At 37.6% G+C, this 27,837-nt stretch overlaps 1 protein-coding gene across 3 annotated transcripts; it reads left to right on the top strand.

Annotated features, from left to right (window-relative positions):
• Nucleotides 1–653: 653 nt before the first annotated feature.
• Nucleotides 654–26,340, top strand: DYDC1 (DPY30 domain containing 1). 3 transcript variants are annotated; one of them, XM_073241087.1, is made up of 6 exons: nucleotides 654–747; nucleotides 3,268–3,427; nucleotides 3,861–3,962; nucleotides 14,939–15,028; nucleotides 21,478–21,576; nucleotides 23,985–26,339. In XM_073241087.1, the coding sequence occupies exons 2-6, from the start codon at nucleotides 3,281–3,283 to the stop codon at nucleotides 24,012–24,014; spliced, it is 468 nt and encodes a 155-aa protein (XP_073097188.1). In that variant the 5' UTR covers nucleotides 654–747; nucleotides 3,268–3,280; the 3' UTR covers nucleotides 24,015–26,339. The 3 variants fall into 3 exon arrangements, with proteins under 3 accessions (XP_073097188.1, XP_073097190.1, XP_073097189.1); XM_073241089.1 differs by having other exon boundaries at nucleotides 677–747; nucleotides 3,272–3,427; nucleotides 23,985–26,340; XM_073241088.1 differs by lacking the exon at nucleotides 654–747 and adding an exon at nucleotides 763–1,455 and having other exon boundaries at nucleotides 23,985–26,340.
• The last annotated feature ends 1,497 nt before the right edge of the window (nucleotides 26,341–27,837 follow it).

Raw genomic sequence — 27,837 nt, 5'->3', positions numbered from 1 at the left:
CATCTATCAGCGCCCACTCTAGCACTTAACTCCCTTGACCAACGTTTAGGGCGGTTTCTCCTGCCCAGCACTGCCCCACACCTAAATTAAAACATTAGAACCTGGGAAACGCAAGTAGATTATTGTGCACAAACGACTAGGCCAGGGAAGACTGCAATGGCTGTGGCCTTGCAGAGGTCGGGGGGCTTCCCCGACGTGGGAGCGCCTAAGCCGGTTCTGAACGGAAAAAAGCAGAATTCACCCGTAAGTGCAAAGGTGCGAAGTTGTGAAAATACCAGGCCATCAAACTTGCTGTGATTATCTTCAAGGCCCGGGGGCTGTGAGCCTTTTCCCCCATTCACAGACAGGGCCCTTTACAGCTGCGTCCCGCGAGCCCGCCGCCCCTTTATCTCCCCAGAGCGCGTGGCTCGATTTCCTTTTCTGGAGCCTGTAGGTTGCAAGTCTGGACACCTACTGCGGCCTCCTTCCTCTCCGTCGGGCACCCGCCACACCTCGCCGCGCCTCCAGCCCACCCACGCTCGCCTCCCCTCCTCTCTGCAGCGAGGTGTTCCCCACACTCCTGGCACCCCGCCCAGCGGACGCCCTCCACTCACCCGCCCCAGCGGCGCTTCCTCCCTGCAGCGCAGCGGCTCTGGCCGGGAGGGTGCGCGAGCTCGTTGCCTAGCGACGGGACGCGCCTGGCGGGTAGGCGGTAGGCGCCGGCGCGGGGAGTGCGCTCCGAGAACGCAGGCGCCGTGTCGGGGAAAGGTTGGTCAGGCGTGGCTGGGCTCTGGCCGCCGGCGGCTGGGCGGGTGAATGGGTGGGGCTCCGGCGACGCCCAGGCTCTGCTCGGTCCGTTCCGCGCCTGGGGGCTCGGTGGGCGTCTGTGGCAGGCTCCTCAGGGTTGAGCCGCGCCGCGCCGGCTGGAGGGGCGAGTGTGGCCGCAGACCTTTCTGCCGACCCGGGACCGGAAAACAAGCCGAAGCGCCCCGAACCGAGGGTTGCGGGATACAACACGCGATAGCCAGTTTAACATTAATTTCAGAGAAATAAGGAATAACGGTTTAGTACAAGTATAGGAGAACACCAATCATTCGCTGCTAATCTGAAATTCTTATTTAACTGGGCATCCTGTATTTTTACTTGCTAAATCTGGCAACCCTTCCCGGACCCCTTTCCCATTCCGTTGACCGGTTTTCTCCCAGGCATGGCCTTAGGGACCTCTATTTTTTTGTGATGACTTCTCCAGGTTTGAGGCAGCTGTTTCCGGGGCAAGGGGCTTTCTTACGATGAGCCAAGTTGCCTGTTCGTGTATATGAAAAATAACATTCTTTAAAACCACCTTGTGAGGTGGGTATTATGGCTACTTTATGGACAGGTAGCAAGCGAGGTAATGAGCTTCAGGACCCCGGATTCCGCTAATGAGATGCAGCGCCTGCAGATTTGAGACGACCCTCCGCCGGGTGCTACTCTTAGGTCAGAGGTTTTCTGCCTTAGAAACTACGGTCCCTTCCCACGTATTTTTTTTTTTTTTTTGGAATAGCAGCAGTGATCTGTACCCTTTTTTATGTTACTCCTCTTCAGATAACATTGAGATGTCAATCTAGTTATTTTTGTCTTTGGAGTATATCCCACTGAAGAAGTGAAACCATGTGTTCCAAACTCAGTTTGGAAAATCTTCACTCTGAGGTTAAGACACCAGTGCCAGCTTGATGAAGAATTAGGTTCTTTTGTGCCAGGTTTTAGAGTTTTAGTTTATTTGACTACACACACACACACACACACACACGCCAGGTTTTAGAGTTTTAGTTTATTTGACTACACACACACACACACGCCAGGTTTTAGAGTTTTAGTTTATTTGACTACACACACACACACACACACGCCAGGTTTTAGAGTTTTAGTTTATTTGACTACACACACACACACACGCCAGGTTTTAGAGGTTTAGTTTATTTGACTACACACACACACACACACACACACACACACACACACACGCCAGGTTTTAGAGTTTTAGTTTATTTGACTACACACACACACACACACACACACACACACACACACACACACACACACGCCAGGTTTTAGAGTTTTAGTTTATTTGACTACACACACACACACACACACACACACACACACACACACACAATGGGCTCAGTTTGACTATTCTAAGTAGTGGTGCAAATAACCACATGCAAATATTACTTCATATTTTTGGAAGGTAGGATCCCTGAATTGAGTTGATGGGTCAAAGGGTAAATACATAGGTAATTTTTTAGATATTGCCAAATTCTTCTTCATAGAGATTATAGTACTCTCACCATCGTATAAGAACAAGCAGTGTTGAGGTCTACAGATGAACTTTAGGAGGCCATTATTTTCAGGTAATTCTCAGGTAGTGGACAAGTGCTGTGTGAGCTGTGGGGAAAGGAGGAACTTCTTTATAGTGCCTGGGAAAGCTCAGAGAATGAGAGATGATCTATATCTTGCAGGTGAGATTTTTTTGAAGTTGAGAGATAGGGATCATGTGCAAAAGTCATGGAGATGAAAACATGCAAGGTGTGATCAACAGAATAGCAGGATGTTCAGTGTAGCTAGAGCCAGGATATGTTGGAGGCAGAAGAAATGTCTGGAGTTGAGCCTGAAAAAATTGGTGCCACAGTGTAAAGAGCCTCATATGCTATTCTTTGAAGGTTGAATTTTTTTTTAATTCTTTCTCCTGGAGATGCATGGACTCTTTTTTTAGGTTAATTATTGTGATGTTTTCTAAAAATAATTCATGGTTTGGGAGCAGCATCTTATTACAGTCAGGATAATGACTCTGGAATTAAGAGTTGGTATGAATCCCACCTCTACCATGTGCTGCATGTGTGATCTTGGACTGTTCAGTTTATGCTCTTTATGCCTAAATTGATCCTTCTTATCTGCATAGTGGGGATAATGACAACTATTCTTCAGATTATATTGTGAGGACTAACTGAAATAATGCATTGCTTGGCATATAGTCATCTTACAATCAATAAGGACAGTACCCCTTTTCTGAATCTTGGACTTGAGGGTTCTTTCGGATTTTCAAAGCATTTTAGTTGTGACTTCTGTGGAGCCTTTTAAGAAACCATTAGAAGTTTTCTGCAGCCAGCTTGTGCCATCCCTGATGGGAGGTGCTGCCCATAGCTGGTGGCAGGATGCAATGCTTGTTGGCCTCACTGGACTCTACTTTTATTTCGCTTTAATTTAAAAAATTGCTGCTCACTAATGTAAAAACACTTATTTTTTTAAAAGTTAGGAATTTGAAATGGAGTCAATATATCTTCAGAAGTATATTGGGACATGTTTAACTCAAGGTCTTGCAGAAGTGGCAAGAGTTCGCCCAGTGGATCCAATAGAATATTTAGCATTGTGGATTTACAAGTATAAGGAAAATGTCACCATGGAGCAACAGGTGTGTATGGATGTTCTTTTAGAAAATTAGAAAAGTAAAATAATTCATCCAATTTGTTGTTTTTTTAAAAAAGTCCAATATTGTTTATTATAAAAATAGTATGTTTATTATATAAAAACTTGGACATGAAAAAATAGAAGAAAACAATATACAAAGACTTCTATTTAGATTTTTAGGTATTTTCTTCTAGTCTTTTTTTCTAACATTTGTCTGTAGATTTTCCCATTATTGTGATTATAGTCAACGTATAATTTTGTGCTTTTTCTTCAAATAAAACACACATTTCCACAAATTATTAAAGTTTCCAAATGGATGGACTATAATTTGCTAAACCCTATCCCTACTGTTGGTGATGAATGTGCTTTCAAGATTGTTTTTACAAATTGTTTTATCTCTAATTAGACATGTGATATTGTTTTTTAAACAATGCTAGAGACAAAAGGAAATGATTGACTTGGAGCGTGAAAGAGAACTAGCTCTGATGGAGCAGGAGATGATGGCGAGGCTCAAAGCAGAGGAGCTCGTGTTTCAGGAGGTAAGAGGGGAGTTCAGAGGTCCTTGAAATGAGCATATCGACCTTGGTGTGATGCAACCCAAATGTTGAAAATCTCCCCATCTTTTGTTCCTTGGATATGGCTTTCTTATCTCCTCATCTTACGTGTCTTCTTTGCTGGAGAAGCAGCAGCAGTGAGGTAGGAGGAAAACTCGGAGTGTGTGCTCTTGGGATCCAAGGTGAGAGAGCCTCTAAGTGAGATCTGAGTGGTCAATGATGCCTGCTGCTGGCTGAGTGAGAGCAGGACAGCAAAGTGCCCATTTTGGGGCCGCTGGTGACCTTGGTGGGAGCAGTGTGCATAGCATGGGGTATGATGGGGGATGACTAGTGTAGGTAATGCTTTCGAGCAGATTTTCAGGAAAGGTGTTGTTTTATTTTTGTTTTTTTTAAGGAACGGAGTAGACAGGGAGTGGTTAATGTGTTAAGAAATAGAGGAAATGATTTCTAGTGTCAGCTTTCCATGAAGATAAAAAGAGATTGAGTCTGGAACATAGGTTAGGTAAAAGGGCACTTTGATTTTTCGATTCAAGGAAAGAGGAGAGAGAGAGGATGGTGTAGGTTCTGTGGGTGTATAGATTTTGTGGCACAAAGTTGAAAGCTGTTTCTGTGTGACTGTTTCTTAATGAAGTAGGGACCCATGATCATGAAATATGGAGAGCTTCTGAACTATAGTCACACCCCTATAATTATATCATATAGTAATTAATTCTAGAGTCTTGACTTGAGTCTACACATTAAAAAAAAGGAAAGAGGCCTGTTATTCAGGGGTGTGGATAAAAAGGAAAATATAGAAATGGTAAATAGCTTCTTTGCCTAATCTCCCATACCTGATACTGGGATAGAACATTCTAGGAACCTTAGATGGATATGGCTGTTGAAAACTTCCTTTTGTGTCTTCATTTTTTCAGTCATTTGGCTTATTCTTGTTGGGTAGTTGTAAACTGTTGAGTTGGATGTCCAGGTGTCTGCTGCAGTAACCTCAGCTTTGAATGAGATCTGCCCTTTGCCTTACAGTTTCTATCTTAACAGCTAGTATCTGTTCCCCATCTATCAGAAATGAGAACTTCTTAACTGTTCTCCTTCCTCAAGACAATACACCACAAATGTGAAAATGAATTAACTTTCTTTGACTCATTTACTTTGTCCTAGTTAAATAAAATTTGGCAATACTAGAAATCCAGCATTTCTTTAGCTGTATCATTTGACCAGTAGGAAGCAATCCACTGTACATCAAACTCCAAGCATTATATTGGGAGTGGAAGATAATATATTTTGTGAAAGTTTTTATGGCCAGAAGTGGACTGGTGGGCAGAAATAGATGAGAGGAGGAGAAGAGACATGTGGAGAAATGGACCAACAGAGGAGAGCTTCAGAGAGAGAGAGAGAGAGAGAGAGAGAGGCTGAGGTGCAGAGGAACCAACAGGCCCTCTCTGCCCCAGTCAGGTGAGCTGGAGATGCAGGACTCTGGCCACCTCCCTGTTGACAACAAGAGCAGGTGTGCTCTGGGCGGTACTACTGACTTGAAATTCCTTGATATTTTAGGCACTCAACAGCCAGCTCAGGTCCTTGTGAACAGGGAAGTACTTTTATTGCCATTTTTTAGCAGTTTATTTTGGAAGTAAAAGCTTTTTTTAAAAAAATATCTTTCTAATGATATTACTCGTGTGAAGAACTGGGTTTTGAAAATTTCCTGAAAATACTGAGAAACTGGTTATGTTGACCAATGTGGCTGGTATTAACAATTGCACTTTACATTACTGTTGAGAGATTAGTTATTTCACTTATTCTACCAATGTCTGAAAGTTTATTGACTGACATATTCCTTAATTTTAGCTCCCTACACCATCACTTACATTGTAGTGGGGATAATACAGGAATACCAAGAAATTATCTTTAACTGTCATTTACAAATAACTATTAATCACTGTTTATTCCCTCTTTATTTGAAAAAATGTATTGTTTTTAAAATGTGGTTTTAAAATACTCTTAATGGGATGAGCTTATTACCATGTTTATGGGGTGGCATTGGACTGATGGTAAGAAATTATTTTCTAGCTTGGGGCTGACAAACTCTTTCTGTTAAAAGTAGATATTTTATGATTTGCAGGCCAAGAGGCAAAACTGAAAATATTATGTAGGTACTATAGTATATCATATAGATATGTAAGGGAGAAAGCAAATTTCTACAAATGAAATTTTTACTGATGAAATAAAAAAAAATAATTAAATAGGTTTTCTTTTTTTGTAATACAGGCTTACTAATGAGAAGAATTCTTTTTTTTAAAGATAACATTTCACATTCGTTGGAGTTCAGAGTTAATGTTCTTAACAAAATTGACTGAAAATGTTTATCTGTTAATACTAATCTATAATGTGCTTTTATGTATTTCATCTTTGAAAAATTTCCTTTCATATACATAGGTCCTGCCAAATGGTGATGTCAGTCTATGTGCATATAACTTTATACATAGTCATCTCTTGGAAGGCATTTGTAAAACTCTTAAGTTCTGTTAGATTTTTTCCCCTCACTATTTGCCTTTGAGCATGTCATCATTTCTAATTGAGGATTGGTAAAATCTTCTCAGTTACAGTTATTTTAATACGGAAATTTCCTTTGCACTTACACTGAGGCCTAACAAAACTCTGGAACTGTAGTTTAAGCTTGGAAAATATGTCTGCTGCAAATTTGTGTGGGAATGGACATCTAGTTTCTTGTTTTGTTTTTGACAGCACTAGAATCATAGCTTGACATTGGATTTCCCACAACCTTAGTTGTTTCCTGCAGGGTAAATTTTACATGCAAGTGAGGTTTTGCCTTAAAATTTTAGGTTGAATTGATTAAAAAACTATTAAGTCTGCAGCAAAAGCTATTTCCAAAGCCATTTAATGTTTGGTAATAGTGACTGAAAATGTCTCTTCTCATTCAGAAAAAATTTAATCTTGGCCCTGAGCTCAAAAATTCACAATAAAACATTACTGCTGTTAAGCCATGGAACTGCTGTATGATATGGCAAGTCAGGATTTATTCAAGATTATTCTACTTCTGACAAAAACTCACAGAACTATTGGTAGCTATGTTCATAGACTGAATGAAGGACAGTATTCATCCGATTGGCTCAATCACACATGATAGATTCAAATATATATTTTCTACAGAATAACAGCTGTTGAATAATACAATAATACTCATAGGCCACAAACACTGTATTTTCACATGTTTGTAAATTTGTACAACCAAGCTTTTTTCTGTTCCATACATATTTTTATGACCATTGGTTGTAACACATCTTAGCAGATTTTACTGCTGGTTGTACTGAATTAATGTTTCTCAATTTCTTTGAAAATATTCTTGCCTATTGTCCCATGAAGACTAATCATGGAGGCTGATTTTTCAGTCGCTTCAAACTCAGCATTGACTTGTTGAATAAACAGCAACTGAGCAGTCTTGGGAACATTTGTTTTCTCATCAAGAGCCCAGGAAAACCACTCAAAATCATTTGCCTTCTTTTTTAAAATTATTTATTTATTTATTCATCATTTTGTTATCATTAATCTACAATTACATGCAGAACATTATGTTTACTAGGTCCCCCCCTTCACCAAGTCCCCCCCCCCAACAATCCCCATTACAGTCACTGTCCATCAGCTTAGTAAGATGCTGTAGAATCACTACTTGCCTTCTCTGTGTTGTACAGCCCTCCCAATGACCTCCCCCACACATTATACATGCTAATCGTAATGCCCCCTTTCTTTTTCCCTGCCCTTATTCCTCCCTTCCCACCCATATTCCCCAGTCCCTTTCCCTTTGGTAACTGTTAGTCCATCCTTGGGTTCTGTGAGTCTGCTGCTGTTTTGTTCCTTCAGTTTTTCTTTGTTCTTATACTCCACAGATGAGTGAAATCATTTGGTACTTGTCTTTCTCTGCCTGGCTTACTTCACTGAACATAATACCCTCTAGCTCCATCCATGTTGTTACAAATTGTAGGATTTGTTTTCTTCTTGTGGCTGAATAATATTCCATTGTGTATATGTACCACATCTTCTTTATCCATTCATCTATTGATGGACACTAAGGTTGTTTCCATTTCTTTGATATTGTAAATAGTGCTGCGATAAACATAAGAGTGCATCTGTCTTTTTCAAACTGGGCTGCTGCATTCTTGGGTAAATTCCTAGAAGTGGAATTCCTGGGTCAAATGGTATTTCTATTTTGAGCATTTTGAGGAACCTCCATACTGCTTTCCACAATGGTTGAACTAATTTACATTCCCACCAGCAGTGTAGGAGGGATCCCCTTTCTCCCCAACCTCGCCAACATTTGTTGTTTGTCTTTTGGATGGTGGCGATCCTTACTGGTGTGAGGTGATATCTCATTGTGATTTTAATTTGCATTTCTCTGATGACAAGCGATGTGGAGCATCTTTTCATGTGTCTGTTGGCCATCTGAATTTCTTCTTTAGAGAACTGTTCAGCTCCTCTGCCCATTTTTTAATTGGACTATTTGCTTTTTGTTTGTTGAGGTGCGTGAGCTCTTTATATATTTTGGATGTCAATCCTTTATCGGATCTGTCATTTATGAATATGTTCTCCCATACTGTAGGATACCTTTTTGTTCTATTGATGGTGTCCTTTGCTGTAGAGAAGCTTTTTAGCTTGATATAGTCCCACTTGTTCATTTTTGCCTTTGTTTCCCTTGCCTGAGGAGATGTGTTCATGAAGAAAGTCACTCATGTTTATGTCCATGAGATTTTTGCCTATATTTTTTCCTAAGAGTTTTATGGTTTCATGATTTATATTCAGGTCTTTGATCCATTTTGAATTTACTTTTGTATATGGGGCTAGATAATAATCCAGTTTCATTCTCTTACATGTAGCTGTCCGGTTTTGCCAGCACCATTTGTTGAAGAGACTGTCATTTCCCTATTGTATGTACATGGCTCCTTTATCGTATATTAATTGACCATATATGTTTGGGTTTATGTCTGGAGTATTTATTCTGTTCCACTGGTCTGTGGCTCTGTTCTTGTGCCAATACCAAATTGTCTTGATTACTGTGGCTTTGTAGTAGAACTTGAAGTTGGGGAGTGAGATTCTCCCCCACTTTATTCTCTCTTCTCAGGATTGCTTTGGCTATTTGGGGTCTTTGGTGTTTCCATATGAATTTTTGAACTATTTGTTCCAGGTCGTTGAAGAATGCTTTTGGTAATTTGATAGGGATTGCATGAAATCTATATATTGCTTTGAGCAGGATGGCCATTTTGACGATATTAATTCTTCATAGCCAAGAGCATGGGATGAATTTCCATCTGTTAGTGTCCTCTTTAATTTCTCTTAAGAGTGTCTTATAGTTTTCAGGGTAGGGGTCTTTCACTTCCTTGGTTAGGTTTATACCTAGGTATTTTATTCTTTTTGATGCAATTGTGAATGGAATTGTTTTCCTGATTTCTCTTTCTATTAGTTCATTGTTAGTATATAGGAAAGCTACAGATTTCTGTGTGTTAATTTTGTATCCTGCAACTTTGCTCAATTCTGATATTAGCTCTAGTAGTTTTGCAGTGGAGTCTTTAGGGTTTTTTATGTACAATATCATGTCATCTGCAAATAGTGACAGTTTAACTTCTTTTTTACCAATCTGGATTCCTTGTTTTTCTTTGTTTTGTCTAATTGCCATGGCTAGGACCTCCAGTACTATGTTAAATACCAGTGGGGAGAGTGGGTATCCCTGTCTTGTACCCAATCTCAGAGGAAAAGCTTTCAGCTTCTCGCTGTTCAGTATGATGTTGGCTGTGGGTTTATCATATATGGCCTTTATTATGCTGAGGTACTTGCCCTCTATGCCCATTTGTTGAGAGTTTTTATCATGAATGGATGTTGAATTTTTTCGAATGCTTTTTCAGCATCTATGGAGATGATCATGTGGTTTTTGTCTTTCTATTTGTTAATATGGTGGATGATGTTGATGGATTTTCGAATGTTGTACCATCCTTGCATCCCTGGGATGAATCCCACTTGATCACGGTGTATGATCCTTTTGATGTATTTTTGAATTCGGTTTGCTAATATTTTGTTGAGTATTTTTGCATCTACATTCATCAGGGATATTGGTCTGTAATTTTCTTTTTTGGTGGGGTCGTTGCCTGGTTTTGGTATTAGGGTGATGTTGACTTCATAGAATGAGTTTGGGATTATTCCCTCTTCTATATTTTAGAAAACTTTAAGGAGAATGGATATTATATCTTCTCTGTATGTCTGATAAAATTCTGAGGTAAATCCATCTGGCCCAGGGGTTTTGTTCTTAGGTAGTTTTTTGATTACCGATTCAATTTCTTTGCTGGTAATTGGTTGGTTTAGATTTTCTGTTTCTTCCTTGGTCAGTCTTGGAAGGTTGGATTTTTCTAGTAAGTTGTCAATTTCTTCTAGGTTTTCCAGCTTGTTAGCATATATATTTTCATAGTATTCTCTAATAATTCTTTGTATTTCTGTGGGGTCCGTCGTGATTTTTCCTTTCTTGTTTCTGATTCTGTTGATGTGTGTTGACTCTTTTTCTCTTAATAAGTCTGGCTACAGCCTTGTCTATTCTGTTTATTTTCTCAAAGAACCAACTCTTGGTTTCATTGATTTTTTCTATTGTTTTATGCTTCTCAATTTTATTTATTTCTTCTCTGATCTTTATTATGTCCCTCCTTCTGCTGACCTTAGGCCTCATTTGTTCTTCTTTTTCCAATTTTGATAATTGTGACATTAGACTATTCATTTGGGATTGTTCTTCCTTCTTTCAGTATGCCTGGATTGCTATATACTTTCCTCTTAAGACTGCTTTTGCTGCATCCCATAGAAATTGTGGCTTTGTGTTGTTGTTGTTCATTTATTTCCATACATTGCTGGATCTCCATTTTAATTTGGTCGTTGATCCGTTGACAATTTAGAAGCGTGTTGTTATACCTCCATGTGTTTGTGAGCCTTTTTGCTTTCTTTGTATAGTTTATTTCCAGTTTTAAACCTCTGTGGTCTGAAAAATTGGTTGGTAGAATTTCAATCTTTTTTATTTTACTGAGGCTCTTTTTGTGGCCCAGTATGTGGTCTATTCTGGAGAATGTTCCAAGTGCACTTGAGAAGAATGTGTGTCCTGTTGCTTTTGGATGTAGAGTTCTATAGATGTCTATTAGGTCCATGTGTTCTACTGTGTTGTTCAGTGCCTCTGTGTCCTTATTTTCTGTCTGGTGGATCTGTCCTTTGGGGTGAGTGGTGTGTTGAAATCTACTAAAATGAGTGCATTGCATTCTATTTCCTCCTTTAATTCTGTTAGTATTTGTTTCACATATGCTGGTGCTCCTGTGTTGGGTGCATATATATTTATAATGGTTATATCTTTTTGTTGGACTGACCCTTTAATCATTATGTAATGTCCTTCTTTATCTCTTGTTACTTTCTTTGATTTGAAGTCTATTTCATCTGATACTAGTACTGCAATACCTGCTTTTTTCTCTTTGTTGTTTGCATGAAATATCTTTTTCCATCCCTTGACTTTTAATCTGTGCATGTCTTTGGGTTTGAGGTGAGTCTCTTGTAAGCAGCATATAGATGGGTCTTGCTTTTTTATCCATTCTATTACTCGATGTCTTTTTATTGGTGCATTCAGTCCATTTCCATTTAGGGTGATTATTGAAAGATATGTACTTATTGCCATTGCTGGCTTTAGATTTGTGGTTACCAAAGGTTCAAGGTTAGCTTCTTTAGTATCTTTCTGTCTAAGTTAACTCGCTTATTGAGCTATTATAAATACTATCTGATGATTGTTTATTTCTCTCCCTTCTTATTCCTCCTCCTCCATTCTTTATATGTTAGGTGTTTTATTCTGTGCTCTTTGTGCTTTTGTGGGTAGTTGATTTTGTTTTTTGCCTTTAGTTAGTATTTGGTTGGTCTGCTTTCTTTGCTGTAATTTTATTTTCTCTGGTGACATCTATTTAGCCTTAGGAGTGCTCCCATCTAGAGCAGTCCCTCTGAAATACCCTGTAGAGGTGTTTATGGGAGGCAAATTCCCTCAACTTTTGCTTGTCTGGGAACTGTTTAATCCCTCCTTCATATTTAAATGATAATTGTGCTGGATATAGTATTCTTGTTTCAAGGCCCTTCTGTTTTGTTGCATTAAATTTATCATGCCATTCTCTTCTGGCCTGAAAGGTTTCTGTTGAGAAGTCTGATGATAGCCTGATGGGTTTTCCTTTGTAGGTGACCTTTTTCCTCTCTCTAGCTGCCTTTAAATTCTGTCCTTGTCTTTTAGCTTTGCCATTTTAATTATTATGTGTCTTGGTGTTGTCCTCTTTGGGTCCCTTCTGTTGGGGGTTCTGTGTACTTCTGTAGTCTGAGCAACTATTTCCTCCCCCAGTTTGGGGAAGTTTTCAGCAATTATTTTTTCAAATACACTTTCTATCACTTTTTCTCTCTCTTCTTCTGGTACCCCTATAATGCAGATATTGTTCCTTTTGGATTGGTCACACAGTTCTCTTAATATTGTTTCATTCCTGGAGATCCTTTTATCTCTCTCTGTGTCAGCTTCTATGCGTTCCTTTTCTCTGGTTTCTAATCCATCAATGGCCTCTTGCATCTCATCCGTTGTGATTTTTAATTCTTCCAGAGATTGTTTTAATTCTGTATTCTCCTTCCTTGGTTCTTGCATATTTCTCTGCAAGTCCATCAGCATGGTTATGATGTTAATTTTAAATTCTTTTTCAGGAAGATTGGTTAGGTCTATCTCTCCAGATTCCTTTTCAGGGGAGACTGTCTGGGTTAATCTGGTCTGTATCAAATTCTTCTGCCTTTTCATGGCGATAGAGATAGTCGTGGGTAGTTGGCACATGTCAGCTGTGAGAATGTCCCTTCTTGTTAGTTTGTGGCCTTCCTCTCCTGGGAGAATGGTGACCTCTAGCAGCTTGTACTGGGCAGTTGCACGCAGTTGGGGTTTCTGATTCTTACCTGTCCACTATGAAGGAAGCTCCGTGCAGTTGCTGTGGGCATGGCCGCTCTCAGGCTGCTGCTCTGGGCTGCGCCAGAGCAGGAACGTGCTCGTGCGGGTGGCTGTTTATTGCCCTGAGGTGCCTCGGAGCTGCGCTGCTGCTCCAGGGGGGTAGGGCACCCAGAGTTCCCTGGGTTTGCAGCTCCTGAGCTGATTGTGCTGGGATGCCTCCGTCCAGCTATGGGATCTCTGTCCCTTTAAGACTTTCAAAAACTACTCACTTTTCTTTGTCCCAGGGGCACAGGCTGCGGGGACCTGCTCACAGATTTTACTGTTCCATTTCCCTAGTATCCAGCACCCCATGCACTGTGTGTCTGCGCTCCAGTGTGGATAGCTGGGGCTGGGTATTTAGCAGTCCTGGGCTCCCTCTCCCTCCCTGCTGTGACTCCTCTCCTCTTGGGGAGCTGGGGTGAGGTGTGCTTGGGTCCCACCAGGCCACGGCTTGTATCTTACCCAGTTTGTGAGGCGCAGGGTTCTCACAGGTGTAGATGTAGTCTGGCTGTTGTCCTGTATCTTCTGGTCTTTATTTTTGGAATAGTTGTATTTGTTGTATTTTCAAAAATATATATGTTTTTGGGAGGAGATTTCTGCTGCTCTACTCATGCCACCATCTTGGCTCCTCCCCCTCATTTGCCTTCTTTTTAACTGACTATTGATGTTGCTCCCAATGTTCTCAACTCCTTGAGGAAGTGTTTTCGCTGAAAGGCAATAATCTTAACAAAGTTTTTTTCTTTCTGGACACTGAAATCAGACATGTTTTAGTTAACTCACTGTAGGTAAATGTATTGCTTTGCATGGCTGACAAATGAACCACTTGAAAACTTAACTTTTGTTGCAGTTTCATGTTTATTTTTGACTTTTGTGAGGAAATTCTGCTGTGATGAAATAATTGTTTTAAATTTTCTGATATTTCTGATCTTTGGTTTCCTGTGGGTTGAGAATATTTTGATGAGTGCTGAGTCTAGTAATATTGATATTTATTGTATTCTTTTAATACAGTGTCACTGCTTAGCAAACACCATACATTGCCATTTAATTTGGTAATAAAATAATCCACTTTCCACTGTGTCTTAAAAGGCAATGTTAAAATCTGCTTCTTTTCTTGTTTTGACATAATTTTGGGTATGCACTGGGTAAAAAAGTGTGTCATGGTAGAGTAATACTGTGGTACTCCAAAAACTGAGTTATAATGGTGTCACTGATAGGCGGTATGCTCAGCAACAGTACAAAATGCTGACAGTACCACCTCTGGTTCCTGTGGCAACTACTCAACTTTGCTGTTGTACTGCAAAAGTAGTCGTAGATAATAAGTAAACAAAACCATGGCAGTATTTCAACAAAACTTTATTTATATACACTAAAATATGAATTTCATATGATTCTCATGTGTCATGAAATAGTGTTATTCTTTGATATTTTGCAACCATTTAAAAATGTAAAAATTGTTTTTAGCTCATGGGTTGTACAAAGAAAGGAGTTGGGTCAGATTTGGCCCACAGAATTTAGTTTGCTGACCCCTATTCTAGTGTGGCATATATGTAGGGTTAGGACCAAATGTATTGTGGATTACAAGATAGTGTTCTTAAGATTTTCTCATCCACTCTTCTGCAACCAAGATTTGGCTATTTGAAGACACATCTATGCTTAGATTCTGACAAAACTATGGCAATCTCATTTGTTGCTTCAAGAAGAACAGAAAAAATGACTTGATTTTGTATAAATTGTTCTTTTCTTCAATTAGCAATTAAGGAAGCTTCCTTTGTACTTTGTATTTCAGAAAACATTTGAAAAAGTGAAAACTGTTAGGTGGCTCTGACCATTTATTTTTGTAACTTTCTGAAATTTAGTTGGGTGTAAACTTAATTATCCTGGGACATTTCAGAGTAATAGAGTTAATTCCTGGCAATTGATCTAACTCTAATATGACTTATTTATGAATATTTAGCAACAGCGGGCATTACAGATGGAGTTGGAAATGCAAGAAAAAGAGAGACAGAGAGCAGAACTGCAGAGGGCTCAAGAACAATTAGAGAAGGTAATTTGAAGTTTTATAAATGTCTGTTTACTTAAAACCTCTTAGAATCCTCAAACTGTTTCTTTCTTTTTTTATTAAGGTATCATTGATATACACTCTTATGAAGGTTTCACATGAAAAACATTGTGGTTGCTACATTCACCTGTATTATCAAGTCCTCCCCCACACCCCATTGCAGTCACTGTCCATCAGCATAGTAAGATTCCAGAGTCACTGCTTGTCTTCTCTATGCTACACTGTCCTCCCTGTGACCTCCCCAACCATGTCCCAATAATAATACGACTCCCTCCCCACCAACCATCGCCAACCCCTCCCCTTTGGTAACCACTAGTTCTTTTTCAGAGTCTAGTTTCTTATAGTGGCTGCATAATATTCCATTGTGTATATGTACCACCTCTTCTTTATCCATTTATCTATTTATGGACACTTAGGGTTGCTTCCATGTCTTGGCTATTGTAAATAGTGCTGTGGTAAATATAGAGGTGCATATGTCTTTTTGTATTTGGGATCTTGGCATGTTTTCTTTGGGTAAATTCCTAAGAGTGGAATTCCTGGGTCATTTTCCTGAATAGATCACATGTTAGGCCACAAAAAGAGCCTCATTAAATTCAGAAGGCTTGAAATTGTACCAACCAGCTTCTCAGACCACAAAGGTATGAAACTAGAAATAAATTATGCAAAGAAAAGAAAAAAGCCCACAAGCACATGGAGGCTTAACAACATGCTCCTAAATAATCAATGGATCAATGACCAAATAAAAACAGATCAAGCAATATATGGAGACAAATGAAAACAGTAACTCAACACCACAAAATCTGTGGGACACAGCCAAGGCCGTGCTAAGAGGGAAGTATATCGCAATACAGGCTTACCGCAGGAAAGAACAATCCCATATGAACAGTCTAAACTCACAATTAATGGAGCTAGACAAAGAAGAACAAATTAGGCCCAAAGTCAGTAGAAGGAGGCACATAATAAAGATTAGAGAAGAAATAAATCAAATCAAGAAGAATAAAACAATACAAAGAATCAATGAAAGAAGGAGCTGGTTCTTTGAGAAAATAAACAAAATAGATAAACCCCTAGACAGACTTATCAAGAAAAAAAGAGAGTCTACACACATAAACAGAATCAAAAATTAAAAAGGAAAAATCACTACGCACACCACAGAAATACAAAGAATTATTCGAGAATACTATGAAAAATTATATGCCAACAAACTGGATAACCTAGAAGAAATGGACAACTTTCTAGAAAAATACAACCTTCCAAGGCTGACCCAGAAAGAAACAAAATCTGAACATACCAATTACCAGCAATGAAATTGAACTAGTAATCAAAAAACTACCTAAGAACAAAACACCTGGACCAGATGGTTTCACTGCTGAATTTTACCAAACATTTAGTGAAGACTAATACCCATCCTCCTTAAAATTTTCCAAAAAGTAGAAGAGAAGAGAATACTTCCAAACTCATTCTATGAGGCCAGTATCACTCTAATACCCAAACCAGGCAAAGACACCACAAAAAAAGAAAATTACAGACCAATATCCCTGATGAACATAGATGCAAAAATACTCAACAAAATATCAGCAAATAAAATTTAAAAAATACATCGAAAAGATCATCCATCATGATCAAGTAGGATTTATTCCTGGGATGCAAGGGTGGTGCAATATTTGAAAATCCATCAGCATCATATACTACATCAACCAAAAGAAGACAAAAACCACAGGGTCATCTCCATAGATGCTGAAAATGCATTTGACAAAATTCAACATCCATTCATGATAAAAACTCTCAACAAAATGGGTATAGAGGGCAAGTGCCTTGACATAATAAAGGCCATATATGACAAACCCACAGCCAACATCACATTCTTGTCCAGTTTTGCCAACACCAATTGTTGAAGAGGCTGTCATTAACCCATTGTATAAACCATTAATTAATTGTATATTAATTGACCATATATGTTTGGGTTTATATCTGAACTCTGTTTCATTGATCTATGGGTCTGTTCTTGTGCTAATACCACATTGTCTTGATTACTGTGGCTTTGTAATAGAATCTGAAGTCAGGGAGCGTAATCCCCCAGCTTTATTCTTCCTTCTTAGGATTGCTTTGCCTATTTGGGGTCTTTTGTGGTTCCATATGAATTTTAGAACTATTTGTTCTAGTTCATTGAAGAATGTCATTGGTATTTTGACAGGGATTGCATTGAATCTGTAGATTGCTTTAGGCAGGATGGTCATTTTGACAATATTAATTCTTCCTATCCATGAGCATGGGATTTATTGCCATTCATTGGTGTCTTCTTTAATTTCTCTCATGAATGTCTTGTAGTTTTCAGAGTATAGGTCTTTCACTTCCTTGGTTAGGTTTATTCCTAGGTATTTTATTCTTTTTGATGCAATTGTGAATGGAATTGTTTTCCTGAATTCTCTTTCTGTTAGTTCATCATTATTATATAGTAATGCAACAGACTTCTGTATATTGGTTTTGTATCCTGCAACTTTGCTGAATTCAGATATTCTAGTAGTTTTGGAGTGTATTCTTTTGAGTTTTTTATGTACAATATCACGTCATCTGCAAACAGTGACAGTTTAACTTCTTCCTTACCAATCTGGATGCGTTTTATTTCTTTGTGTTGTCTGATTACTGTGGGTAGGACCTCCAGAACTATGTTGAGTAAAAGTGGGAGAGTGGGCATCCTTATCTTATTCCCAATCTTAATGGAAAAGCTTTCAGCTTCTTGCTGTTAAGCATCATGTAATGTAGGTTTGTGCTCCCAGAGCAGATCTCCAGGGCTGGGGGTTCAGCAGTCCTAGGCCTCCACCTCCTCCTCGCTCCATTTGTCTTCCTCCTCCCTATGAGCTGGGGTGAGGGACAGGCTTGGGTACCACCAGATCGTGGCTTTAGTACTTTACCCTTTTCTGTGAGATATGCTCTTTTCCACAGATTTAGGCAGTCTGTCTCAGTCTTCTTTCCTGTTGCTCTTTAAGGTTAGTTGTATTTTCCGTATTTTCTTATTATATGTGGTTTGGGAAGGAGGTTTCTGTCTCACCTCTCATGCTACCAACTTTTTTCTCAAAGTGTTTCTTCAAGCTGTTACAGCATGGGATTTATAATCTAACGACCTGCCACATGCAGCTGTTTGACTTAAACAGGTCTTAATAACCTTCTGCAGTCTCTGTTTACCTTTTTGAAAATAAGGATAATTGTATAATATCATTAGCACTATCTCACTGAGTTGTTGTAAGCATCAAATAAGATGTTGTATGTGAAACTTCTTTGTGAACAGTAGATATTAGCAATATATTTGTTCTCTCATAGTGATATTATAGCAATATTTTAGTCAAGAGATAGTTGTTCCTAATTATGGTAGTTGATGTTGAAGGTTAAGGCCTTTATAATATTGGGGGTATTCTGAAGTCTAAGACCATAGTACATCTCTTTTCATCATGCTTTATGTATTCTCAACAATAGCTTACATTTAAAAAATGTTTTTGTATGGATTTTTCATGTCTTTCATTCAATATACTATGTAGTAACTTATGTCAAAAAGTCCATCTTCATTGATTGTATCTAATAATGTCAAGCCTCTAGTTTGGCCAATGTTTTCTGGTATCCAAAAACTATGTCACAAAGACCAGACTTTTGAATGATTGATTATACTTTTCAGCTGGATATTTCATATCATAAGTTCATATGTATGTCTTTATGTATGTTTCATATTATATGTTTGTATGTATGTTCATATTGTATGTTTTACTCATATGTTACCCCTCTATTTATTTCATAGTTAAAATTAAAAACAGAAACATATTAATCACAATATAAGTTGGTCACGGTGATGGTAGTACAGCATGGAGAATATGGTCAATGATTTCATAACATCTTTCTGCATTGATAGATAGCAACCACACTAGAGAGGGTAATGATTTAATAACATGAGTAACTGTTGAATAACTGTGTTGTACCTTTGAAACCATGTAAGAATTGTATATCATTGAAACTTTAATTTAAAAAAGAAGTATATTTATGGAATATGTTTGTGAATGGTTCAGATAAGGGCATCATTATTTAAAGCAATTTGAAAATAATTGGAAAGTTGAATTGAATAAAAAAAGATTAGATTTTTAAAAGGATAAATTTAGAATCCCATACATAGTTTTAAAAAATACAGATGCTGATGTTACCTTAGTCTGAATATAGAGGGCACCTATACATACATGCATGCAAACACACATATAGATACATAAATATGTATCTCCTGTTCATTTAAGTTCAGTTTGAAAATGAACGAAGAAAAACTAGAATACACCGAGAAGACAGTGATCAAATGATAAGGCAATTGAATGGGAATTACTTGCTAGCTATATTTGAGTGTTTGAAAGTCTGTCATTTATAAGAGGGATCGGACTCTGTTTTGTGGCTCCAGAGGGTTACACTCATGTTTACTCTCTGCAGGCATCATCAGCTTGTGCGACCAGAACCACAATAGCTTTCATAATCCATATTCCTACTGGCTTATCATCCCTCATCTCTTTCCTGTAAAGTACCCTTATCTCACCCATTGCTCAGAGATGAGTCCATTTGTGGCCTTTTCTCTTGGCCTTCTTGTGGCTGCAGAGACACCATTTAAATTATTATTTGCAAAAGGAAATTTATTGGGTCAGTCTTGGATTGAAGAAGGGGTTTTACAACGAAACTGTGAGGGGCTCTGGTACAATTGGGCCTTCTGAACCTTTGGGAGTAAGAAAATCAAATGTTACCAGGGCTTGTACCTCTACTGTTCTCTGGCTGTTAGTTTTCACTCTCACTACAGTCTGGCTTGCTGCATATGGGTTAGGAATGGTCCTTATTGACTCCAGGGTCTTGTAATGTTGTGGCTCCTACTGTCTGAGAGGAATGAGTTCTTTTTTTTTGGTTTCAGTTAAGAAAAGCATCTTTGGGGGAAGGATTCTGACTGGCTTAGTTTGCATCAAGTATCCAAACTAAGGGGGGACAGAGTCCTATAAGAACACGGACTTTACTGTTAACAGTTGGATGGTTGTGAGATAAGTTCCCAGGAGAATAGAACAGTCTTGAGAAAACAGTATTATATATGTCACCTATAATTAGGGTCACCATATAGGTGATCATGAGATCATTAATCTTTCAATAGCAAAATGAATCATTTTAGGGTCAGTTAGACCACACTGCTATCTTAGAATAAAAAAATAGAGGTCATAGCAAGGTTTGGTTTGGTTAGAACATTTTCATATTTAGAAAGAGGCCTCCCACGTGGTCAGAGTATTATAGAGATCATTGCTCAGGTTCTATGGAAAAGATGTGTGCAGTGGATAGTGACTTGGGCCAGATTGATTCCTTCAGAAATATTTAGTATGTGTATAGTTGTACTTAACTGCAAATTCTCTTTAAAATCTCTTATTTTAAGAATTTGTTAAAATTTTCATTCTTTCATTTTCACATTTGCTAATAATTTGACTGCAGGTTTAATATTTCAGACTATTCCATTTTTTTAAAAATTGGATTGAATTATAAACAAAATGTGATCACTTTCTATTAGTGTTGAGTAGTAAATGAGACTGCAATATGCAGTTTTGTATTAAGTGTATTCAGTTTAAATATGAAATTTCTGCTGTTTATTTTAAGTATAGTTGATATACAATATTATATTGGTTTCAGATGTGCAACACAGTTATTCAACAATTATTTACATCACTAAATGCTCACCATAAGTGTGTTTATCATCTGTCAACATACAAAGATATTACAGTCTTACTGAATATTTTCCCTATCCTGTAGTATTTTTGTTGTTAAATGGATCATAGCATTACATAAACATAAAAATGCTTGAAAATTAAACATGGAATCAAAATGAAAAGTTATTCATAAAGTATTTTTCTTCATTTTTATATATTATAGAAGATGAGAGTGAATATAGAAAATATAGCTAAAGGTAAAGATACTTTACATTCAGAGGTGAAAAGAAAAAGTTATATTATCTGAAATGAATGAATATCCTGGAACACAAAGCTTAATTTTGATGCATTAGTAGCTAAATTTTTAATAAGGAGATTATAAAAATTGATAGTCCAAATATAAATTCTAGTAATAACAAGTCAAGTTTAAATATGATGTGCTTTAAAATTTCAAAGTGGATAAAAATTGGGCATTCTGTTTGAGTTTATATTTTCAAAAACTAGAATGTTGTAAGATATTGACCACATGTTGATTACAGTATTTTTAAAATTTCTGAATGTATTTAAAAATTATTTTAGCATTTATTCCTAAAATTCCCATAATTAACAGCTATTGGTATAGTCCATTAATTAGCAATATTGTATTTTGATGTTGAAATTCAGAAATGTATCAGATTGAAAGAAAATTTATCTATAAATTTTGCAGTTATTTAAAAGTAAAAATGAATTTTACAATTGTAGGATGCAAACTCAGGCAAAACACTAGCTGAAATTAGTGATCGATATGGGGCACCTAAATTGAGCAGAGTGGAAGAACTTGATGAACCAATGCTATCTGATGTGAGTATCTTTAGGAAAGTGCTTTGTGAAAAACAGAGTTTGCATATGAGGCTTGGGTTGGTTGGTAAATGGACCTTTTGCTTCATAGAAAGAGAACCAATTCCCTGGGGGCTGACTGTAGCCCTCACTGGCCTTCTACTCTTTGGTGAATATATGCTACTGCCTACGAGGGTGAGTGAGGGCACATGTCTGGCTACTTACAAATGTGAGAGCACCAATGGGAAAGTAGCTGGAGCTAATGTCGAGGTAATAGTGCTTGCTTATGTAGAGGATGATGTATATATTTTGGAGTTAGGCTTTGTAAATCTCAAAATCTCTCCAAAATATATGAACTATTTGGTGAAATACATAACCTTTAAATTGGTTGGGCGGGGGCACCACTTTGGTTCTCACTAGCAAACCATGGAACCAAATAAATATCCTAATGAAAGTGCATGCCTTTACAGTATGTAAGTACAGTAGTACAATGTACATTTAATAAACATACATTGTTTTCTGGGTGCCAGGCACTGCCTGAAGCTGTTGTAAATGAAACGGATAATTTTTTACCTCGTCTAGGGAAGAAGTAAGTAAATGGACAAACAGTTAATAGTTATTGTTAGAGAGACCAGGTACTTTACTCTCCAAACCAGTATGCCTTAAGAGTGAAAGGAGGAGCTATTAGTAAATAAGCCAGACAGATCAGCAGATGTAAAGCAGTACTGTCCTGGCTAAGGGGTATATTTAGTCGCCTTGGTCACAGTACACAAAGTGGGATGGCCAGCACAGTTAGGAACATTACCAGGGAAGACTCCCTGAAGGAAGTCAGTTATTAGTTTTGCAGTGGTGGTGGTGGTGGGGTGGGGAGGGGGAGGTCAGGGGTTGAGAACACAGGAAGTGTGAAGACCCAGCTAGGGGAAAGTATAGATTATATATGAGGCAGGGGGATGAGTGATGAGTCAGGGTTTCGAGAAAGCATGGGCCATAACATGAAAGAACTTAAAATTTGTGCTCACTGTTTAGATTTTATCCTAAAGGCATAGAGGCTGAGATGATCAGAACTACATTTTAGAAAGGTCATCTGGCTACAGCATGAAGAGAATAGAGAAATATATTTGGGGAGATCTGTTAGGAGGCTATTGTCATAATCTAGAAAGAGATGACATTGATAGCCTGAAGAAGTAAATGGTGTTTCTAAGAGCTGACCAGAAAGTGGAGCCAGAAGGACTTGTTGCTAATCAGTCAGTGATAGTACATTTTTTAAAATGTCTGCTATGTTTTGGTACTATGCAGGGAGCTAGAAAATACCAGTGAACAAAACAGATTGGGTTCCTGCACTTTGGGGACCTTGGACCAGTAAGGAAGGTATTCTTAGAAGACAGGAAAACCTAACCTAGCCTGGATGAGTCTTGAAGAAATGAGTTTTATGGCATTGGCCTAAGATAAACCCAGTAGATGGAGAGAGCAAGATTATTTCAGGGAATGAAATAGTCCAATATTATAGCTGGGTTGCATGGAGCTGGGAGAATGACGTGATTTGAAGCTAAAGAGATGGTTAAAAGCCAGATCACACTGTGTTGTATATGTCATGTTAAGGATTCTGGAGTTAAGTGCAGTGGGAGTCAATGAAAGTGTTTATGTAGGGATTAAAAGCGTGTTTTTAAAAGGTGGAGAGAGGTTTTGAGTGGGGCAGGAGTGGAAAAGGGAGGTTATTACAGTCATCCAGATACAAGATGACCAGGGATAGACAGTAGAGATGGGGAGAACCGAGTGGATTTGATATTGGCTGGGAGCATAGAGGAGGGAAGGAAATAAAAGTAAAGCCCAGATCCCTATTTTGGGCAGCTGCATTAAGAGCTTTACCATGTGTTGTGTTGAAAAACATAAGAAGAGGAAGTAGGTTTTGTGAAAATGATAACTTCTGTTGTGGACATGTTGAGTTTCAGGTGACTCTGAGAGATGCAGGTAAAATGGCCAAAGACCAGTTGATGTATGATACTGGTCTGGAGGACAGGAGACAGGACCAGGCAGAAGATAGGAATTCCACAGTTACCAGCATACATGGTACATGAAGCCGAGTGAGCAAGGTCCCTAGGAGAGCATGCAGAATGAGAAGGGGCAGGCTCAGGGTGAAACCATTAGATTCCAGCATGTAAGGGGTGGGTACAGGAAGAGGGCCCCCAAGAGCTGGATAAGGACAACAATCAGAGGGGGTAGCAAGAGAAGTAAAAGAAAGGATGGGTTAATAAATACACTGAGAACAATCATTAGTGTGTTTGATATGTATTTTATTTGAAATAATTTGAAACTATCAAAAAGTTTCACTTACATTGTCACATAGAGATTACCTAAACTCTGTCTTCTTTGGCTTGTACATTTTTACGGTTCGAATTGTATTAAAGCATTTTTACTTTTTATTTTGCTTTTAGGTTGCATTAAACATTGATCAAGATTTGTAGAATCAACCAACCTAGGAGCGATACATTTTTCTGCTTGTTTTACATTTCAAAATATGAGGTTGCCAGTTGTATTTTTTTGCTCCAGATTTGAACTCTTTTTTTTTTACCCCCTAAGACAGCTTTATAAGTGGGCTTCGAGGGTAGCCATAATGTATTGTTTTCAATTCCCCAAATCTCAGGCAGTCTTGTTCTCACAAAGATACACACACTTTTTTTTAGCTCATCTCACATTTGCCCCATTTAGTTACTTTGGGAAACTCTCCCTTTTGTTCTCTCAATGGAATCATAAAACAAATAACCAGTTGCATTGGGTGTGTTAATTTTTCTTTATATATTTGGTAAAATTCACCTGTGAATCCATCTGGTCCTAGACATTTCTTTATTGGAAGCTTTTGATTACTAATTCATTTTCTTTACTTTCAGGATTTCTGTTTCTTCTTAGTCAATTTTTATAGTTTCTGTCTTTTTTGGAGTTTGTCCATTTCATCTAGGTTATTGGATTTGACATACAATTGACATAAAATTGGCCATAATATCCCCCTATAATCCTTCATATTTCTGTAAGGTCAGTAGTAATATCCCTTCTCTCATTCCTGATTTTAGTAACTGAATCATCTTGTTTTCTTGGTTAGTATTTCTGACCAAGATTAAATTTTTTAATCTTAAATTTGTTTTCTATTTATTTTATTTCTGCTGCAATCTTTATTACTTCCTTCCTCCAGTTTGCTTTGGGTTTATTTTGCTCTTCTTTTTCTTTTTTATTTAGGCAGAAGATTAGATTATTGATTTGAGATCTTTTAAATTAATGCATGCTATATGTGTTTTATTTTGTGTTTAATTAATGCATGCTATGAATATGTCCTCCCAAAATTCACATGTTGAAACCTAATTCTGAATGTGATGGCATTAGGAGTTGGGGACTTTGGGAAGGGATTATGTCATGAGGATGGAGTCTTAATGAATAGGATTAGTGCTCTTTTAAAGGAGACCCCAGAGAATTCCCTCACCCCTTCTTCCATGTGAAGACACAGCAAGAAGATGGCTGGCTATGAAGTAGGGAAACAAGTCCTTTCCAGATACCAAATATGTCGCTGCCTTAATCTTGGATTTCTTAGCCTCCAGAACTGTGAAAAGTAAATGTTTGTTGTTTAAGCCATCCAGTCTATGATTTTTTCATTATAGAAATCCAAGTGGGCTAAGATAATGTATTTGCAGCTGTAAAGTTTCCTCAGAGCACTACTTTCCTTGTGTCTCAGTAGTTTTGGTATACTGTGTTTTCATTTCCATTCACCTGAAAATATTTTCTAATTTCCTAAATTTCTTCTCTGACCCACTGGTTAAATACAAATGTGTTATTTAATTTTCTTGTCTTTGTGATTTCCCCAAATTTCTAATTTCATTATATTTTGGATTTTCCCAGATTTCCCTCTGTTTTTGAGTTTTAGTTTCTACCTTGATCAGAGAATATACTTTGCATTATTTAAGTAATTTAAAATCTATTGAGAGTTGTTATATACCTACCATATTTTGTTTTGTGGAGAGAGAATTTTCTATGTGCACTTGAGAAGAACTGATGTTCTTCTGTTTTTTTGGTGCAGTATTCTATACATTTGTAGGTCTAGTATTATAAGTTCTCTATTTTCTTTGTGATCCTATGTCTAGTTGTACTATTATTGAAAATAAAATTGAAGTTTCTAAATATATTGCTTTTCTCCCTTAAATTCTATTTTTGCTTCATAAGTTTTGGTCTTATATGTTATAAACACATATGTTTACAATTGTATATTTTCTTGATGGATATTTTTATCATTATAAAATCTCCTTTGTCTCTAATAATAATTTTTGTCTTAAAGCGTTTTCTGTAGTTTTAGTATAACTAATCTATCTCTATTTTGGTTACCCTTTTCATGATGTATCTTTGTCCATTTACTTTCAACCTACTTGTGACTTTGAATACAAAGTGTATATTTATCAATCACACTGTCATTCATCCTGCCAGTCTATACTTTTTGATTTGTATGTTTAATACATTTACATTTAATGTAATGACTGATCAGTTAAGATTTATATCTACTGTGTTGTTATTCTATATGTCATTAATTTTTCTTCCTCTGTGTCTCCCTTAGAGTCCCCTTTTGTGTGAAAATTTTCTAGTGTGCTGTTCCAATTCTGTTGTTGCTTTTACTGTATGTTTGTAATTTTCTTAGAGAGTGCAAGTAATGTGTTAATTTATAACAGTCTGGTTCAAATTAATACCAACTTAATTTTATTTATTTACAAAGCTTTGCTGCTGTATGAGTCTATTCCTTTGTCTACTACTGTCATACAAATCACGCCTTATAATTTGTATGTCTGTCAAAAAATTTATAATTATTGCTTTATGCAGTTGTCTTTTAAATCATATGAAAAAAAATTTAACAACAAGAAGGACATTTATAATGTCCATTTACCTATATAATTATGTTTACCAGTGTTCTTTATCTCTTCATGACAATTAAAGTTACCGTCTCATGTCCTTTCATTTTAGCCCAAAGGATTGTCTTTAGCATTTCTTATAGGGCAAGTATGTTAGTAATGGATTCAGTCAGTTTTTTTTTTTTCCTGGAATGCCTTGATTTCACATTCATTTTTGAAGGATAGTTTTGCTGGATATAGAATTACTGATTATCAGTGTTTTCTTTTAGCACTGTGAATATGTTATCCCTTTGCCTTCTGGCCTCCAAAATTTCTGATGAGTTAGCTGTTAATCTTTTTTTTTGGTATAATTCATCTACAATTACATGAGGAACATTATATTTACTAGACGCCCCCCATCACCAAGTCCCTCTGAACAAACTCCATGACAGTCACTGTACATCAGCTTAGTAAGATGCTGTAGAATCACTACTTGTCTTCTTTGTGTTGCACAGCCCTCCCTGTGCCCCCCGACACACATTATACATGCTATTCATAATGACCCCTTTCTTTTCCCCGCTTTATCCCTCCCTTCCCACCCATCCTCCCCAGTCCCTTTCCCTTCGGTAACTGTTAGTCCATTCTTGGGTTCTATGATTCCGCTGCTGTTTTGTTCCTTCAGTTTTTTCTTTCTTCTTATACTCTACATAAAAGTGAATCATTTGGTATTTGTCTTTCTCTGCCTGGTCTGTTTCACTGAGCATAATAGCCTCTAGGTCCATCCATGTTGTTGCAAATGGTAGGATTTTTTTTCTTCTTATGGCTGAATAATATTCCATTGTGTATATGTACCACATCTTCTTTACCCATTCATCTACTGATGGACATTTAGGTTGCTTCCATTCCTTGGCTATTGTAAATAGTGCTGCGATAAACATACGGGTACATCTATCTTTTTCAAATTGGGTTGCTGCATTCTTACGGTAAATTCCTAGAAGTGGAATTCCTGGGTCAAATGGTATGAATATTTTGAGCTTTTCGAGGAACCTCCATACTGCTTTCCACAATGGTTGAACTAATTTATATTCCCACTAGCAGTGTAGGAGGGTTCCCCTTTCTCCACAACCTCGACAACATTTGTTGTTGTTTGTCTTTTGGATGGTGGCTATCCTTACTGGAGTGAGGTGATATCTCATTGTGGTTTTAATTTCCATTTCTCTGAATTCCTTCTTTGGAGAAATGTCTGCTCAGCTCCTCTGCCCATTTTTTAATTGGATTATTTGCTTTTTGTTTGCGGAGGTGCATGAGCTCTTTATATATTTTGGATCTCAATCCTTTATGAGATCTGTCATTTATGAATATATTCTTCCATACTGTAGGGTACCTTTTTGTTCTATTGATGGTGTCCTTTGCTATACAGAAGCTTTTC

This window comes from Manis javanica, chromosome 7 (genome assembly GCF_040802235.1).
Source record: "Manis javanica isolate MJ-LG chromosome 7, MJ_LKY, whole genome shotgun sequence".
NCBI lineage: Eukaryota > Metazoa > Chordata > Mammalia > Pholidota > Manidae > Manis > Manis javanica.
The sequence above is the reverse complement of the archived record's forward strand: the minus strand, read 5'-3'. Positions and strand labels throughout refer to the sequence as shown.

Coding starts and splice junctions, on each gene's coding strand:
- DYDC1 (XM_073241089.1), top strand. CDS start 3,281: ATGGAGTCAATATATCTTCAGAAGTATATTGGGACATGTTTAACTCAA. Junction 3,428..3,860: donor ATGTCACCATGGAGCAACAG/GTGTGTATGGAT, acceptor AAACAATGCTAG/AGACAAAAGGAAATGATTGA. Junction 15,029..21,477: donor CTCAAGAACAATTAGAGAAG/GTAATTTGAAGT, acceptor TTACAATTGTAG/GATGCAAACTCAGGCAAAAC.